Consider the following 14,306-nt stretch of genomic DNA (forward strand, 5'->3'; position numbering starts at 1 on the left):
GAAGACTGATTGCAAGTCTGAAAGATTTACGCTGTCAGAACATCAGCAGAACTCATGTTGAACATGAAGACTTGAAGGAAGAAAATTAAGGAGGTACTTCATCACGAGGAATAAAATATTAAATGCTACAGAATTTTATTTTAAATTGGACGGCCAGAACATAAATTTAGATCAGTGAAAATTATTTCTATCCCTTTACTTATGGTGACAAATGTCTGCTGTAATCTGGTGGGTTGGAATGAAGGAGACGGATATCAGGTGCATCGGACATAATCCCTACACCCGTATAGGATAAGTAACCGAGAACGCAGGTAGAATTGAACGAGCCAAATGGCATTAATACAGTTCAGTTTAGTTTATTGTCACGTGTACCGAGGTACAGCGAAAAGCTTTCGTTGCATGCTAACCAGTCAGCAGAAAGACAAAACATGATTACAATCGAGCCATTCGCAGTGAGCAGATACATGAGAAGGGAATAACGTTCAGTGCAAGGTAAAGCCAGCAAAGTCCGATCAAGGATAGTCCGAGGGTCACCAATGAGGTAGATAGTAGTTCAGCACTACTCTCTGGTTGTGGTGGGATGATTCAGTTGCCTGATAACAGCTGGGAAGAAACTGCCCCTGAATCTGGAGGTGTGCGTTTTCACACTTTTATACCTCTTGCCTGATGGGAGAGGGGAGAAGAGGGAGCGGCCAGGATGCGACACATCCGTGATTATGCTGCTGGCCTTGCCGAGGCAGCGTGAGGTAAAAATAGAGTCAACGGAAGGGGGAAGGGGGATTGGTTTGTGTGATGGTCTGGGCTGCGTCCACAATTGGCTGCAATTTCTTGCAGTCTTGGATGGAGCTGTTCCCAAACCTAGCTGTGAGGCATCCTGATAAAATGTTTTCTATCAGGACATTATGGACTCGCCCTTCCTGAGGTGGCAGCACGGTGGTGCAGCGGTAGAGTTGCTACCTTCCAGCACCAGAGACCCGGGTTCGATCCTGACTATGGGTGCTGTCTGTACAGAGTTGTACGTTCTCCCCGTGACCCGTTTTCTCTGTGTGCTCCAGGTTTGTGGGTTAATTGGCTTTGGTAAAATAAATTGTAAATTGCTAGTAGTGTGTAGGATAGTGCTAGGAGTGGTCGCTGGTGGGTGCAGACTCGGTGGGCCAAAGGGCCCATTTCCACCCTGTATATTTAAAGTAAACTAAACAAAACTATCTCAAGCATGAATTAGTTTCGTAATTAAAAACCAGTTTGATTCTAAGTCACTAAAACGAAAGGAATCGTTTTGCACGAGCCACTAAAAATGGCATGACGTATCGGAAAGGCACTCTATTATCAACATAATCAAGGACCCACTTACACTGCACTCATTCCCTCTTCTCCCCACCCTTGTCAGGCACAAGATGCAGAAGCATGGAAGTAAGTAACACCAGGTTCAAGAACAGCTTCTTCCCTGCTGTTACAGTCATAGGTAGACACAATATGTTGGAGTAACTCAGCGGGTCAGGCAGCATGTCTGGATAGAAGGAGTGGGCGATGTTTCGGGTCGGGACCCTTCTTCAGGCAGGTTTAGGGTGAGGGGGGGGGGGGGAAGATGTAATAGGAACCTGCGGAGTAACTTTTTCACACAAAGGGCGGTGGGTGTATGGGACGAGCTGCCAGGGGAGGTAGTTGAGGCAGGGACTATCCCAACGTTTAAGAAACATTTAGACAGGTACATGGATAGGACAGGTCTAGAGGGATATGGAGCAAATGCGGGCAGTTGGGACTAGCGTAGACGGGGCATGTTGGGCGGTGTGGAAACGTTGGGCCGAAGGGCCTGTATCCACGCTGTAAGACTCTGTGACTGAAAGACTCACAATGGAGGTTGGCTGACATACTCCAATGTTCCTTTTCACTTTGGAAGAATGCCACCACTTTACAAAATACATTTCGGGAAACCAGTAGATATCAGTGGCATGTTATATCTTTAATGCTACACAATAGAGTGTAACAGAAGTCACCTAAAACCCACTCTGCAGAAGGAACCTCTCGAGAGTTGAAACTTGCCTTTCCTCGCAACAATAAAACAAAGCTGGAAGCGAACAAAAGACCCACTTTCTCTCTGGGAGAAAGTAAACACCCCCAAAATAAAAGAGTAAACATGAATGATGGAACCAAAATACTGGAGTAACTCAGCGGGACAGGCAGCAAGAGAGAGTTAGACTTAGCTCTTCGAGCTGACGGAACCAAGGGATATGGGGAGAAAGCAGGAATTGATTTTAGATGTTTAAGAAAGAACTGCAGATGCTGGAAAAATCGAAGGTAGACAAAAATGCTGGAGAAACTCAGCGGGTGAGGCAGCATCTATGGAGCGAAGAAATAGGTGACGTTTCGGGTCGAGACCCTTCTTCAGACTGACCCGAAACGTCACCTATTCCTTCGCTCCATAGAGTCTGCCTCACCCGCTGAGTTTCTCCAGCATTTTTGTCTACATTTGATTTTAGATGATCAGCCACATAACCATATAACCATATAACAATTACAGCACAGAAACAGGCCATCTCGGCCTTTCTAGTCCGTGCCGAACACTTACTCTCACCTAGTCCCATCTACCTGCACTCAGACCATAACCCTCCATTCCTTTCCCGTCCATATACCTATCCAATTTATTTTTAAATGATAAAATCGAACCTGCCTCCACTACTTCCACTGGAAGCTCATTCCACACAGCTATCACTCTCTGAGTAAAGAAGTTCCCCCTCATGTTACCCCTAAACCTTTGTCCATGATCATATTGAATGGAGGTGCTGGCTCGAAGGACCGAATGGCCTACTCCTGCACCTATTTTTGTTTCTATCTCTGAAGAGAAAGAATGGGTGATGTTTCGGGTCGAAACCCTTCTTCAGACATTAATGTGGTGTCCTGACACCACAGTGATCTTTCCAATATCTTTAAAGCAAATCGTTTTGCTATTAACTGCAATAACAATCACATGTGGAACTCTACTCATAATATTAGGTTAAACTGACTGTATTTTTGGTGTAAGAGTCAAGGGTGTGTAATTGTTGAGAGATACAAGGAATTGCAGGGGCTGGTTTACAACAAAAAAAAGACACAAAGTGCCGGAGTAACTCAGCGGGTCAGGCAGCATCTCTGGAGAACATGGATAGGTGACGTTTCGGGATGGGACCCTTCATTAAACTTCAATCTGAAGAAAGGTCCTGACCAGAAACGTCGCCCATCCATGTTCTCCAGAGACGCTGCCTGACCCGTGAAGTTGAAGTGACTCTCCGGCACTTGGTGTCATTTTTGTTGTACTTAATTGGCCGATTTACTGACATACACAAATGCTTACTTGCTTCAGCTTTACAGGGCCAGTAACACAATAACACAACAAATCAATATAATCAATACATAGACACAAAATGCTGGAGTAACTCAGCGGGACAGGCAGCATCTCTGAAGAGAAGAAGTGGGTGTTGTTTCGGGTCGAGACCTTTCTTCAGACAACATGTGGAACTCTACTCGAAATATTAGGTTAAACCGACTGTATTATGGTGTGAGAGTCAAGGGTGTTTAATTGCCGAGAGACACAAGGAACTGCAGGTGCTGGTTTACAAAAAAAAGACACAAAGTACTGGAGTAACTCAGCGGGTCACGAGTTACTCTGGCATTCTGTGTCTATCTTCGGTGTAAACCACCATCTCCTGTACAATAATCAATAATACAACAAATAATAATCGGCAATTTGAAGGTAACCAGACCGTAACAGCACAAGAGTGAAACAAAAGTACACATCAGATCATCGCTGAACCCTGTCAGAAATGACACTACTTGTTGCTTAACTTGCACTTAGCTCCAAATTACCAAAACCACCTCTAATTTGTCTATGATCTCATGTTGCTCTCCGGCTCGGAGCTTTCACAGGTCACGAAGGGTTTGCTCGGCTTTCCTGCACTGTCAAGTGTTTGGAGAAAACATAATTACATTCCGCCCGTGGATAACTGTAGCTTGCTGGCAGAGTGTTTGACCTCCCAATAGTTGCCTCAACCTACCCGGCCATAAAGACAGTAGTATATTTAAAAATAATTACGGCCGAACCTCACTCATGTAAATGCTTGCACGCCAGCCCTTTGAAATCCCGCCTGACATTCTGAATGTTGGTCTTCGAAAAAACGCTCTCATAAACCTGTGACACATTTTGGCACGTTGTCAAACTATTTTTCTTTCTTGCATTCATATACTATTCTCAAATTACATATTTGAGAATGAGCTTATCTCGGGGCTATGTTACAAATTAACTTTTGGAGAGCCTTATCCCGCAACTTCTATTCACCAAACTCCCTGAACTCCTGTGAAGGATAGATCCTCTTCAAAAAGATATTTTCCTGACATGGGTTTGGGTTTGAGTGAAGGAATAAAAGAACTGACGTTACATAAATCCATTTGTTCCGGGAGCAGAATTAGACCGTTCGGCCCATCAAGTATACTCCGCCATTTAATCAAAAACGTTACGACTCTTTAGGCGACTTGAGGAGACTACTCACAACCATACAGGTGTCACCCTGTGACCATGTGGCGACAGCATAGTTGCCTGTAGTCGCCGAAAATCTACCTCTCCCTCTCAACCCCATTCTCCTGCCTTCTCCCCATAACCCCTAACACCCAACACCCATAACGGCCTGTCCCACTAAGGCGATTTTTTCAGGCGACTGGCGGCGACTGTCACAGTTGTAGCAGGTCGCCGAAAAAGCGGTGACTGGACCCCGCCCCCGCGACATTGTCTGCGACAAGCTACGGCAAGCTACCAATATCCGGCAACCCATTAGGACGTCCACCTACGACCACACAGGCGACAAGCTACGACAAGCAACGACCCTGTCGGCGACAACTGAAGACAATTCAGTCGCCGGTACCTGTAACCGGTTGACGTCGGCAGTCGCCAATGGAATTCACCAAGGTCAGCACCCGGGGACAACCAACGTCTCCTGGCGACAACCTGTGTCATCCTGGCGACAACCTGCGACATCACCTACGACAGGAGAGGACAAGCTACGACAAGCCCACAGTCGCCAAAACGTTTTGAACATTTCAAAATCCAGCAGAGACCAGAAAAACGTTACGACTCTTTAGGCGACTTGAGGAGACGACTCACGACCATACAGGTGTCACCCCGCGACCATGTGGTGACAGCCTAGTCGCCTGCAGTCGCCGTAACTCAGCGGGACAGGCAGCATCTCTGGAGAGTAGGAATGGGTGACGTTTCTTCAGAAGAAGGACTCGACCCGAAACGTCACCCACTCCTTCACTTCAGAGATGCTGCCTGTCCCGCTGAGTTACTCCAGCATTTTGTGTCTATCTCCAGCCACTGCCCTACTGGTTACTTATATTAAACTTGATTGTGAACTTGCTAGGTATTATTAAAGCCTCATGAACCTCCTGTGACATCCCCATCCCCCACGCAAACAAGCATCTGCAGTTCCCTCTTGCGCAAGCCAGTGGCTGGGAGCGGACAAACTCCTTCTAGGTGTGGTTGGTGGCGGCGTTCAGGCATTTCTAGGGAGTACAGATACTGTACTGAGTGTGAAACAAAAGCCATTGTCTTAGGACAATCCCATCACATGAGCGCACGTTATCACGTGGACTAATGTATCTTATCAGAGGTTCTGGATTTATGAAAGCAGTGACCTGCCATAACTAAGGGTCTCGACCCGAAACGTCACCTATTCCTTCGCTCCATAGATGCTGCCTCACCCGCTGAGTCTCTCCAGCACTTTTATCTACCTACCATAACTCTTAAAACACTTCCACATCATTGCCAGTGCAAAGAAAATAGTGAAAATCTGCGGTCCATGTGTGTGTGATCTGATTCAATGTTAATAGAAACTGAGCTATTGTTTAGATGTACTATAACTTTTATTCAGTACTCTTTAAACATACAGCGCAGTAGCAGGCCCTTCATCGCAACAAGTCCACGCACAACCAGCGATCACCCCATGCGTTAGCTCTGATCTGCGCTCGAGGGACAGCTTACAACTTACCGAAGCCAATTAACCCACCAACCTGCACGTCAGTTTCGGATGTGGGAGGAAACCGGAGCACCCGGAGAAAACCCGCGCGGTCACGGGGAGAACGTACAAACTCCTTTGTCAGGAACGAACCCGGGTCTCTGGGCGCTGTGAGGCAGCAACTCTACCGCTGCTCCACCGTGCCGCCCCTTTCTTCACTACTCTACCTACATCTGTGGTCACAAGTAATCCCCGTGTGTCCCTCAGTGTCCAAAATGGAGCGACATGATGTTAGAGCGGGTTTTTGTCATCTGTGGTGCTCAAGTACGTATATGCATATAAACGACATGAAGAAATATTCAGCCCCGACACTGCTGCACTCATTCATGCTGATAAAGGTTCGGGGAGAAGTGAAATGAATCTCCCCATGAGTGACAAACCCACCTCCAAGGAATGTGTCACCATGAACGATTGGGTTTTTAATAAAAGTGTAATTAAGAGAAGTCAGGAATAAATGAGTGAGAGCTGTGAGTGGGCCGAGGATGCTGGCTCCAGCGCCCTGTTCAAACACTGGCGTGTCGTTCCCGAGCAGCGGAGCGAGCCGCAGCAGAAATGGCCAGGTAATGAAGATAGATGCGTTCAGTTATCAGCGGGCCATTACAGGGGGCTCGCTAATACATTACAGAATCACAGATAGCTTGACGGCACTTTCCACACAGAAACTAATTCATGGACAGCGAGCAGCCTGTGATGCGCAGTGTGCATTTGGAATGAATTTAGGGCACTAATTAACTGATGTTGAAACATCAGGAGGAATCGGCACTTTTAATCTTCGTTGGAGGAAGCTCACGCGCGCTGGGGTTTTCTTTTCTCTGACGGAGTTCTTGTGTACAGGCCTAGGTGGATGGGCATTTAAATCACTGCTCCCTGGTCAAATACAAAAGGAAAAGCAGCCCGATTCCGGCTTATCTCTGCACCCACTGCCCTGCCAATTCTGGAGTGATAAGAAATGGAACTAAATACTAACAATGCGAGCAGAGCAAGCTTTGAAACAGCTAGCGCTTCAGTCCAGACTTTAACTGTTAGAGAGTCAGAGGTCAGTGGAGGCATACAGCACAGAAACAGGCCCTTCGGCCCACCAAGTCCCGATATTAATCCAATTTACTTCACTTGCCCATTCAAGTGTTTGTGTGGATGCTGATTAAATGTTGGAAGAGTAACATCTTGGACAATGCAGCTCCACCCACCCCCCCCACCCCCCCCCCCCCCCCACCACCCTCCTCCTTGACACACTGGTCAACCCGAGGAGCACCAGCAACAGACTGGTTCCACCAAGATGCAGCACAGAACGCCACAGGAGATCCTTCCTCCCTGTGGCTATCAAACTGTTCAACTCCACGTCCTTCATGGGGTAGACTGACTCCCTTTCCCCCTCCCTCCCCGCACCCCCCCCCCCCCCCCCCCCCCCCCCCCCCCCACCACCAATCTTTGCACCCCCCCAATCCTGGACTCTCCACTCATCAATTTAATAATTTAATTTCATCTTTCACGTATCTTGTATTTTATGACAGACCAATTTCCCTCCTGGGATAAATAAAGTCCTATCGTATTGTATCGTACCTGTCACCATTGTTCACTTTGGCTGTGAATTCTTAATGATTGCATAGTCATAGAATTGTGGAGTCATACATCACGGAATCAGGCACGTCGGCCCAGCTTGCTCATGCGAACAAAGGCGCCTCGTCTACACTAGTCCCACCTGCCCATGTTTGGCCCATGCCTCTCTAAACCTCTCCTGTCCATGTACACGTCCAAATATCATTCAAGTGTTGTTATAATTTCTGCCTCAACTACCTCCTGTGGCAGCCCATCCCATATATCCACCGCCCTCCAAGTGGAAGAGGTACCCTGAGCAAATCCTGCCCCTCTCAGCCCAAACCTGGGCGCTCTGCATCTTGGTTTCCCAACCCTGGGGAAAATACTGTGCATTCACGATTTTCCCTTGGAAGCTCCTGCTGTCTCCCAGTAACGTTTAACTCCCTTATTTAGAGGGGATATGAGAAGCCCTATTACACCCAGAGAGGATGAAGTATCTGGAACGCACAGCCTGAGAGAGTGGTTAAAGAGGGGTCACTGAGAGCATGTGAGGAGCGTTTGGCTGTGCATTCGAATCGCTCCGGCAGAGAAGACTATAGATCAAATGTGTAGGAAAGAACTGCAGAAACTGGTCTACACCGACTTTCGACACAAAATGCCAGAATAACTCAGCAGCAGAATAGGCAGCATCTCTGGATAGAAGGAATGGGTGACGTTTCAGGACAAGATCCTTCTTCGGATTCAGTCTGAAGTTTGAAGAAGGGTCCCATCCCTGAAACGTCACCTATCTGAGACTGTGAACAATTTCACTGTATAGGAAGGAACTGCAGATGCCGGTTTACACCGACGATGAACACAAAATGCTGGAGTAACTGGAGCACCCTGGAGCGGAAAAGACTACAAAAAGTAGTAAACACTGCCCAGTCCATCATCGGCTCTGACCTACCTTCCATCGAGGGGATTTATCGCAGTCGCTGCCTCAAAAAGGCTGGTAGTATCATCAAAGACCCACACCATCCTGGCCACACACTCATCTCCCCGCTACCTTCAGGTAGAAGGTACAGGAGCCTGAAGACTGCAATGACCAGGTTCAGGAATAGCTACTTCCCCACAGCCATCTGGCTATTAAACCTGGCTCGGACAAAACTCTGAACATTAATAGCCCATTATCTGTTTATTTGCACTTTATCTGTTTATTTATTCATGTGTGTATATATTTATATAATGGTATATGGACACACTGATCTGTTCTGTATTCATGCCTACTATGTTCTGTTGTGCTGAAGCAAAGCAAGAATGTTATTGTCCTATCAGGGACACATGACAATAAACTCTCTTGAATCTTGAATCTTGAATTCACTCAGCGGGACAGGCGAGGAGGAATGGGTGACGTTTCGGGTCGAGACCTTTCTTCAGACTGAGATTCAGGGGAGTGGGAGACACAGAGGTAAGGAAGTGTAAGGTGTGAGAGCAAGACATCAAAGGGGATGAGGATCAAGGAAAAAGTGTAGAATAGATGATTGTTAGCTAGGAGAAGGTGCCAACGAAGCACACAGAGATAAAATGGAATCGGGGGACAGCCAGACTGGTCGGAAAACTAGGAAGGCGGAAGGATGGAGAAAGAGGGACGGCCTGGGTTACTTGAAGATAGACACAAAATGCTGGACTAACTCGGCGGGACAGGCGGTATCTCTGGATAGAAGCAATGGGTTACTCTTCGGCTTTGACCTCCATCACCGGCTTTGACCTCCCCACCGTCGAAGGGATCTATCCTACTCGCTGCCTCAAAAAGACAGCCAACATCATCGAGGACCCACACCATCCTGGCCACACACTCATCTCACCATTGCCATCGGGAAGAAGGTACAGGAGCCTGAAAACTGTAACGTCCAGGTTCAGGACCAGCTTCTTCCCCACAGCCATCAGGCTATTAAACACAACAACGAATAATAGCCCTGTCCCACGGTGCGAGTTCATTCCAAGAGCTCTCCTGAGTTTAAAAAAAAATCAAACTCGTGGTAAGCACGGAGAATGAATGTAGCGGATACGTCGGAGCTCGGGGACGTCTCTTAGCGCTAACGGCAGGTACTCGGGAAGACTCGCTAACGGCAGGTAAGCACGGGAAGGCTCGTGAAGATTTTTCAACATGTTGACAAATGTCCACGAGAGCCCCGAGTACCGACGAGCGGCCATTACCGTAAATCTCCGAGTTCGAATCAGGGCAAACTCGGGAGAACTCTTGGAATGAACTCGTACCGTGGGACAGGGGTTTAAGCTCTGAGTTCTGAACTGCAAAAAGACAATATTATTATTGCACTATATTTGATATTTATTGAACTTTTGTTTTTTTTTCTTTTCCCCTGTTATGCGCTATGTTTACATATTCATATATTCTGTTGTGCTGCAGCAAGTAAGAATTTCATTGTCCCATCCGGGGCATTTGACAATAAAACACTCTTAACTCTCTTGACTCCTGATGTAATACACCCTGAAAATATGGTGATTTATTACACCGGTTTGTTGTTGGAATTCTCATGGCGTACAGAGCCATTATTGTTGTTTATCAAACTCCCGTCGAGCTCCTTGCTAAAGTTTATGTGTGCGTATTTTAATTCTCCCATAAAAAATGTTACCCAAAAGAATGGATTTTTTGAAAAATACTTAATTTTTTATAAACAGCATTTATATTTCAGTTTCTCCAATAAATCATAAACACATGCTCCAATCTTTATTCAGCGCTCTGTAAATCATTTAAAATCTTAATTAAAAATTGTACATTCTCATTCCTAGCTTGTTATTCATGGCATTTCTTGGCCCTCCCAGCTACAGTTTTGAGCACAGAAGCACGCAAGGCTTATTGCAATTATCTAAGGCTTGGCGAGACCATGCCAGAGTATTGTCTCCAGTTTGGTTTCCTTATCTAGAACATGGAACATAGAAAATCACCCTAGTCATCCTACGAGTTCCACTGTTTAAATCAATGGGGCCATTTTGAACTCCACACCTCCTGAGGTGGTGGCACGGTGGAGCAATGGTAGAGTTGCCCCTCGCCTGGTACTTTCCCTTGCAACAGCAGGAAATGCTGCACTTGTCGCTTTACCTCCCCCCCCTTGACTCCATCCAAGGACCCAAGCAGTCTTTCCAGGTGAGGTAGAGGTTCACCTGCACCTCCTCCAACCTCATAGAAACATAGAAACATAGAAATTAGGTGCAGGAGTAGGCCATTCGGCCCTTCGAGCCTGCACCGCCATTCAATATGATCATGGCTGATCATCCAACTCAGTATCCCGTACCTGCCTTCTCTCCATACCCTCTGATCCCCTTAGCCACAAGGGCCACATCTAACTCCCTCTTAAATATAGCCAATGAACTGGCCTCGACTACCCTCTGTGGCAGAGAGTTCCAGAGATTCACCACTCTCTGTGCTCTAGGTGTCAGCTGCTCTACATCGGTGAGACCAAGCGCGATTGCTTCGCCCAACGCCTCCGCTCGGTTCACAATAACCAACCTGATCTCCCGGTGGCCCAGCACTTCAACTCCCCCTCCCATTCCAAATCCGACCTTTCTGTCCTGGGCCTCCTCCATGGCCAGAGTGAGCCCCGCCCCAAATTGGAGGTGCAGCACCGCATATTTCGCTTGGGTAGTTTACACCCCAGCGGTATGAACATTGACTTCTCCAATTTCAGGTGGTCCCTGCTTTCTCCCTCCTTCCCAGCTCTCCCACAGCCCAATGTCTCCGCCTCTTCTTTTCTTCTCCCTGCCCCACCCACCCCCACATCGACCCGAAACGTCACCTATTCCTTCGCTCCATAGATTCTGCCTCACCCGCTGAGTTTCTCCAGCATTTTTCTCTACCTTCAAGGCTATGACTTTATTCCTTGGAGGGCAGGAGGATGTGGGGTAATCTTATAAAAGTGTATAAGATCATGAGAGGAATAAATAAGGTACAGAAGTATTGATAGGGTGAATGCACAGAATCTTTGAGTAGGGGAATCACGAACCAGAGGAGATAAAATGTGGAAGAAAGCAAAGCTGATCAAGTGAAGAAAAACGTAAAAGCTGGACAGGAAAACTGGGCAAAAATAAATAAATTCTCTCTTTAAATAATTTTTTGAATTAAATTTAGACAACAATGAGAAAATGAACTTCACTATGTGTTGTTTAATACATTGCTACGGGCATTTTAAAAATCATATTGGGACTATTTAGAAAAAGGTTTGCTGGTGTTTACTGTTCTATATATTGCAAGCCAGAAGACAACAAAGATGATTCCATTGTAAAATATGGATTAATATACAAGGCAGTCTGCAGAAGCAGATTTAAAGTTTTTGCTGGGGATGTGCATGATTTTGAATGTAAATGCAATATACAATAAAGACCATCCTCACTAGTTTAATAATATATAAAGATGTGCATACAGTTGCATGTTTAATAGTTACTCTATTTTCTCATAAGATAGCATTTGGATAGATTTACAGCCAGCAGAGTTGTTGAGTAAACCAATATGTACTTACAGCTATAATTTTATTTGAACTTTGCAAAATGAATTGCAGTAATAATTACAAGTCATCAGACGTGAGCTATTGCCTTGCTGTTCATCTGCTTTGTTTTTTCCTTCGGGCTGTGGGCTATTTGTGTGCAATGCATCGAACACATTAGGAGAAATACACAGAGTGATGGTGTTACTCGGTGGGCCAGGCAGCATCTGTGGAGGGAATATGACAGGGTCACGTTTTGGGGCGGGACCTTGCCTCAGACTGATTGTGGTGGGGGTGGAGAGGTGGGGGGTGGATGAAGGTGGGGAAAAAGCAAAATGGGGGCAGGGAAAAGCCTGGCAAGTGATAGGGGGATACAAATGAGGGGAGGGTTTATGTGACATATGGCGGGACAAAGGCCAGATGTGACAAGGGTACATAAGGGTCTCAGATAAGGAGGGAGGAGGAATGAAATGTGAAGCCAGAGGCACTGAAATTCTCTAGACTTTGAAGAATCGGACAAGTTCTCATTGAAAACGTCACCTAAAATTTTAGATCCGAATGGCACATGAAGGCAGCTTGGATGGAAAGGATTTGACCACCATTTCGTGAAGATTTTTTTTTCTCCAATTAGTCCTGTTCCCAGTTTCTATTTTGGAAGCTGTGGCTGGATTTTCGTCCCGGCAATGGGTCACGGACTATAACAGGATGGCACGGAGGCGCAGCGGTAGAGCTGCTGCCTTACAGAGCCAGAGACCCGGGTTCGATCCTGACTACGGCTGCTGTCCGTACGGAGCTTGTACGTTCTTCCTGGAATTGATCAGCCATGATCGAATGATGGGCTGAATGGCCTAATCCTGCTCCCATCAGTTACGAACTTGCGTGAGTTTTCCCCGGGAGCTCCGGTTTCCTCCCACACTCCAAAGACGTACAGGTTTAGAAACATAGAAACATAGAAAATAGGTGCAGGAGTAGGCCATTCGGCCCTTCGACCCTGCACCGCCATTCAATATGATCATGGCTGATCATCCAACTCAGTATCCTGTACCTGCCTTCTCTCCATACCCCCTGATCCCTTTAGCCACAAGGGCCACATCTAACTCCCTCTTAAATATAGCCAATGAACTGTGGCCTCAACTACCTTCTGTGGCAGAGAATTCCAGAGATTCACCACTCTCTGTGTGAAAAATGTTTTTCTCATCTCGGTCCTAAAGGATTTCCCCTTTATCCTTAAACTGTGACCCCTTGTTCTGGACTTCCCCAACATTGGGAACAATCTTCCTGCATCTAGCCTGTCCAACCCCTTAAGAATTTTGTACGTTTCTATAAGATCCCCCCTCAATCTTCTAAATTCTAGCGAGTACAAGCCAAGTCTATCCGGTCTTTCTTCATCTGAAAATCCTGACATCCCAGGACTGTTTGTATGTTAATTGGCTTGGTATAAATGTACATTGTCCCTTGTGTGTGTAGGGTAGTTTTAGTGTGCGAGGATCGCTGGTTGGCGCGGATCCGGTAGGCTGAAGGGCCTGTTTCCGTGCTGTATCTCTCCTCTAAACATCTCTCTCTCTGTGTCCACAGTACCATTTACAGAACGGCTCGGCGTGGAGGCTGGTTGCTGTTCGTTGGCAGAACTGGTTGACGCTCTCGGTGATCCTGGGACTCATGGCCATCGTGCCGATCATCGTCTACAAGATGATGACGGCCTTCAAGGACCCACCGCCTCATCTCCTTTTCAAAGCCGCCTCTGTTTGCTTCGGGTTGCTATCAGAAACCTTGCTGATCAAGTGAGTGGAAGCAGAAGTTGCCTTCCCTGGTTTCCAGGGTGTCATTGATCTCTGTTTAAGCACTGGTAGACAAAAATTCTGGAGAATCTCAGCAGGTGAGGCAGCATCTATGGAGCGAAGGAATAGGTGACGTTTCGGGTCGAGACCCTTCACTCCACACTTAGTCCTTCGCTCCATAGATGCTGCCTCACCCGTTGAGTTTCTCCAGCATTTTTGTCTACCTTCGATTTTTCCAGCATCTGCAGTTCTTTCTTAAACATCTTTTCAAGCACTGACTATTCCCCCTCCTTGAAGCTTAGTTTAGTTTATAGAGTAATTGACTCCTGCAGCCTGGAAGCAAGCCCTGTGGCTCAACTTGCCCACACCGACAAAGGTGTCCCATCTATACTTGTCCCACCAGCCGACATTTGGCCCATGTCCCCCTAAACCTTTCCTAGCCACTTGTCAAAGTTTAGAGATACAGCATGGAA

The 14,306-nt window shown here is 46.7% G+C and overlaps 1 protein-coding gene across 1 annotated transcript in view; it reads left to right on the forward strand.

The window, feature by feature from the left end:
- The window catches only part of LOC116978020, a 206,330-nt gene that overhangs the window by 156,398 nt on the left and 35,626 nt on the right, over window positions 1-14,306 (forward strand). Inside the window, exon 4 of the mRNA XM_033029007.1 lies at window positions 13,631-13,836. Coding sequence (XP_032884898.1) covers window positions 13,631-13,836 — 206 coding nt within the window. The remainder of the gene's footprint in view (window positions 1-13,630; window positions 13,837-14,306) is intronic.

This window comes from Amblyraja radiata, chromosome 10, assembly GCF_010909765.2.
Source record: "Amblyraja radiata isolate CabotCenter1 chromosome 10, sAmbRad1.1.pri, whole genome shotgun sequence".
Taxonomy (NCBI): domain Eukaryota; kingdom Metazoa; phylum Chordata; class Chondrichthyes; order Rajiformes; family Rajidae; genus Amblyraja; species Amblyraja radiata.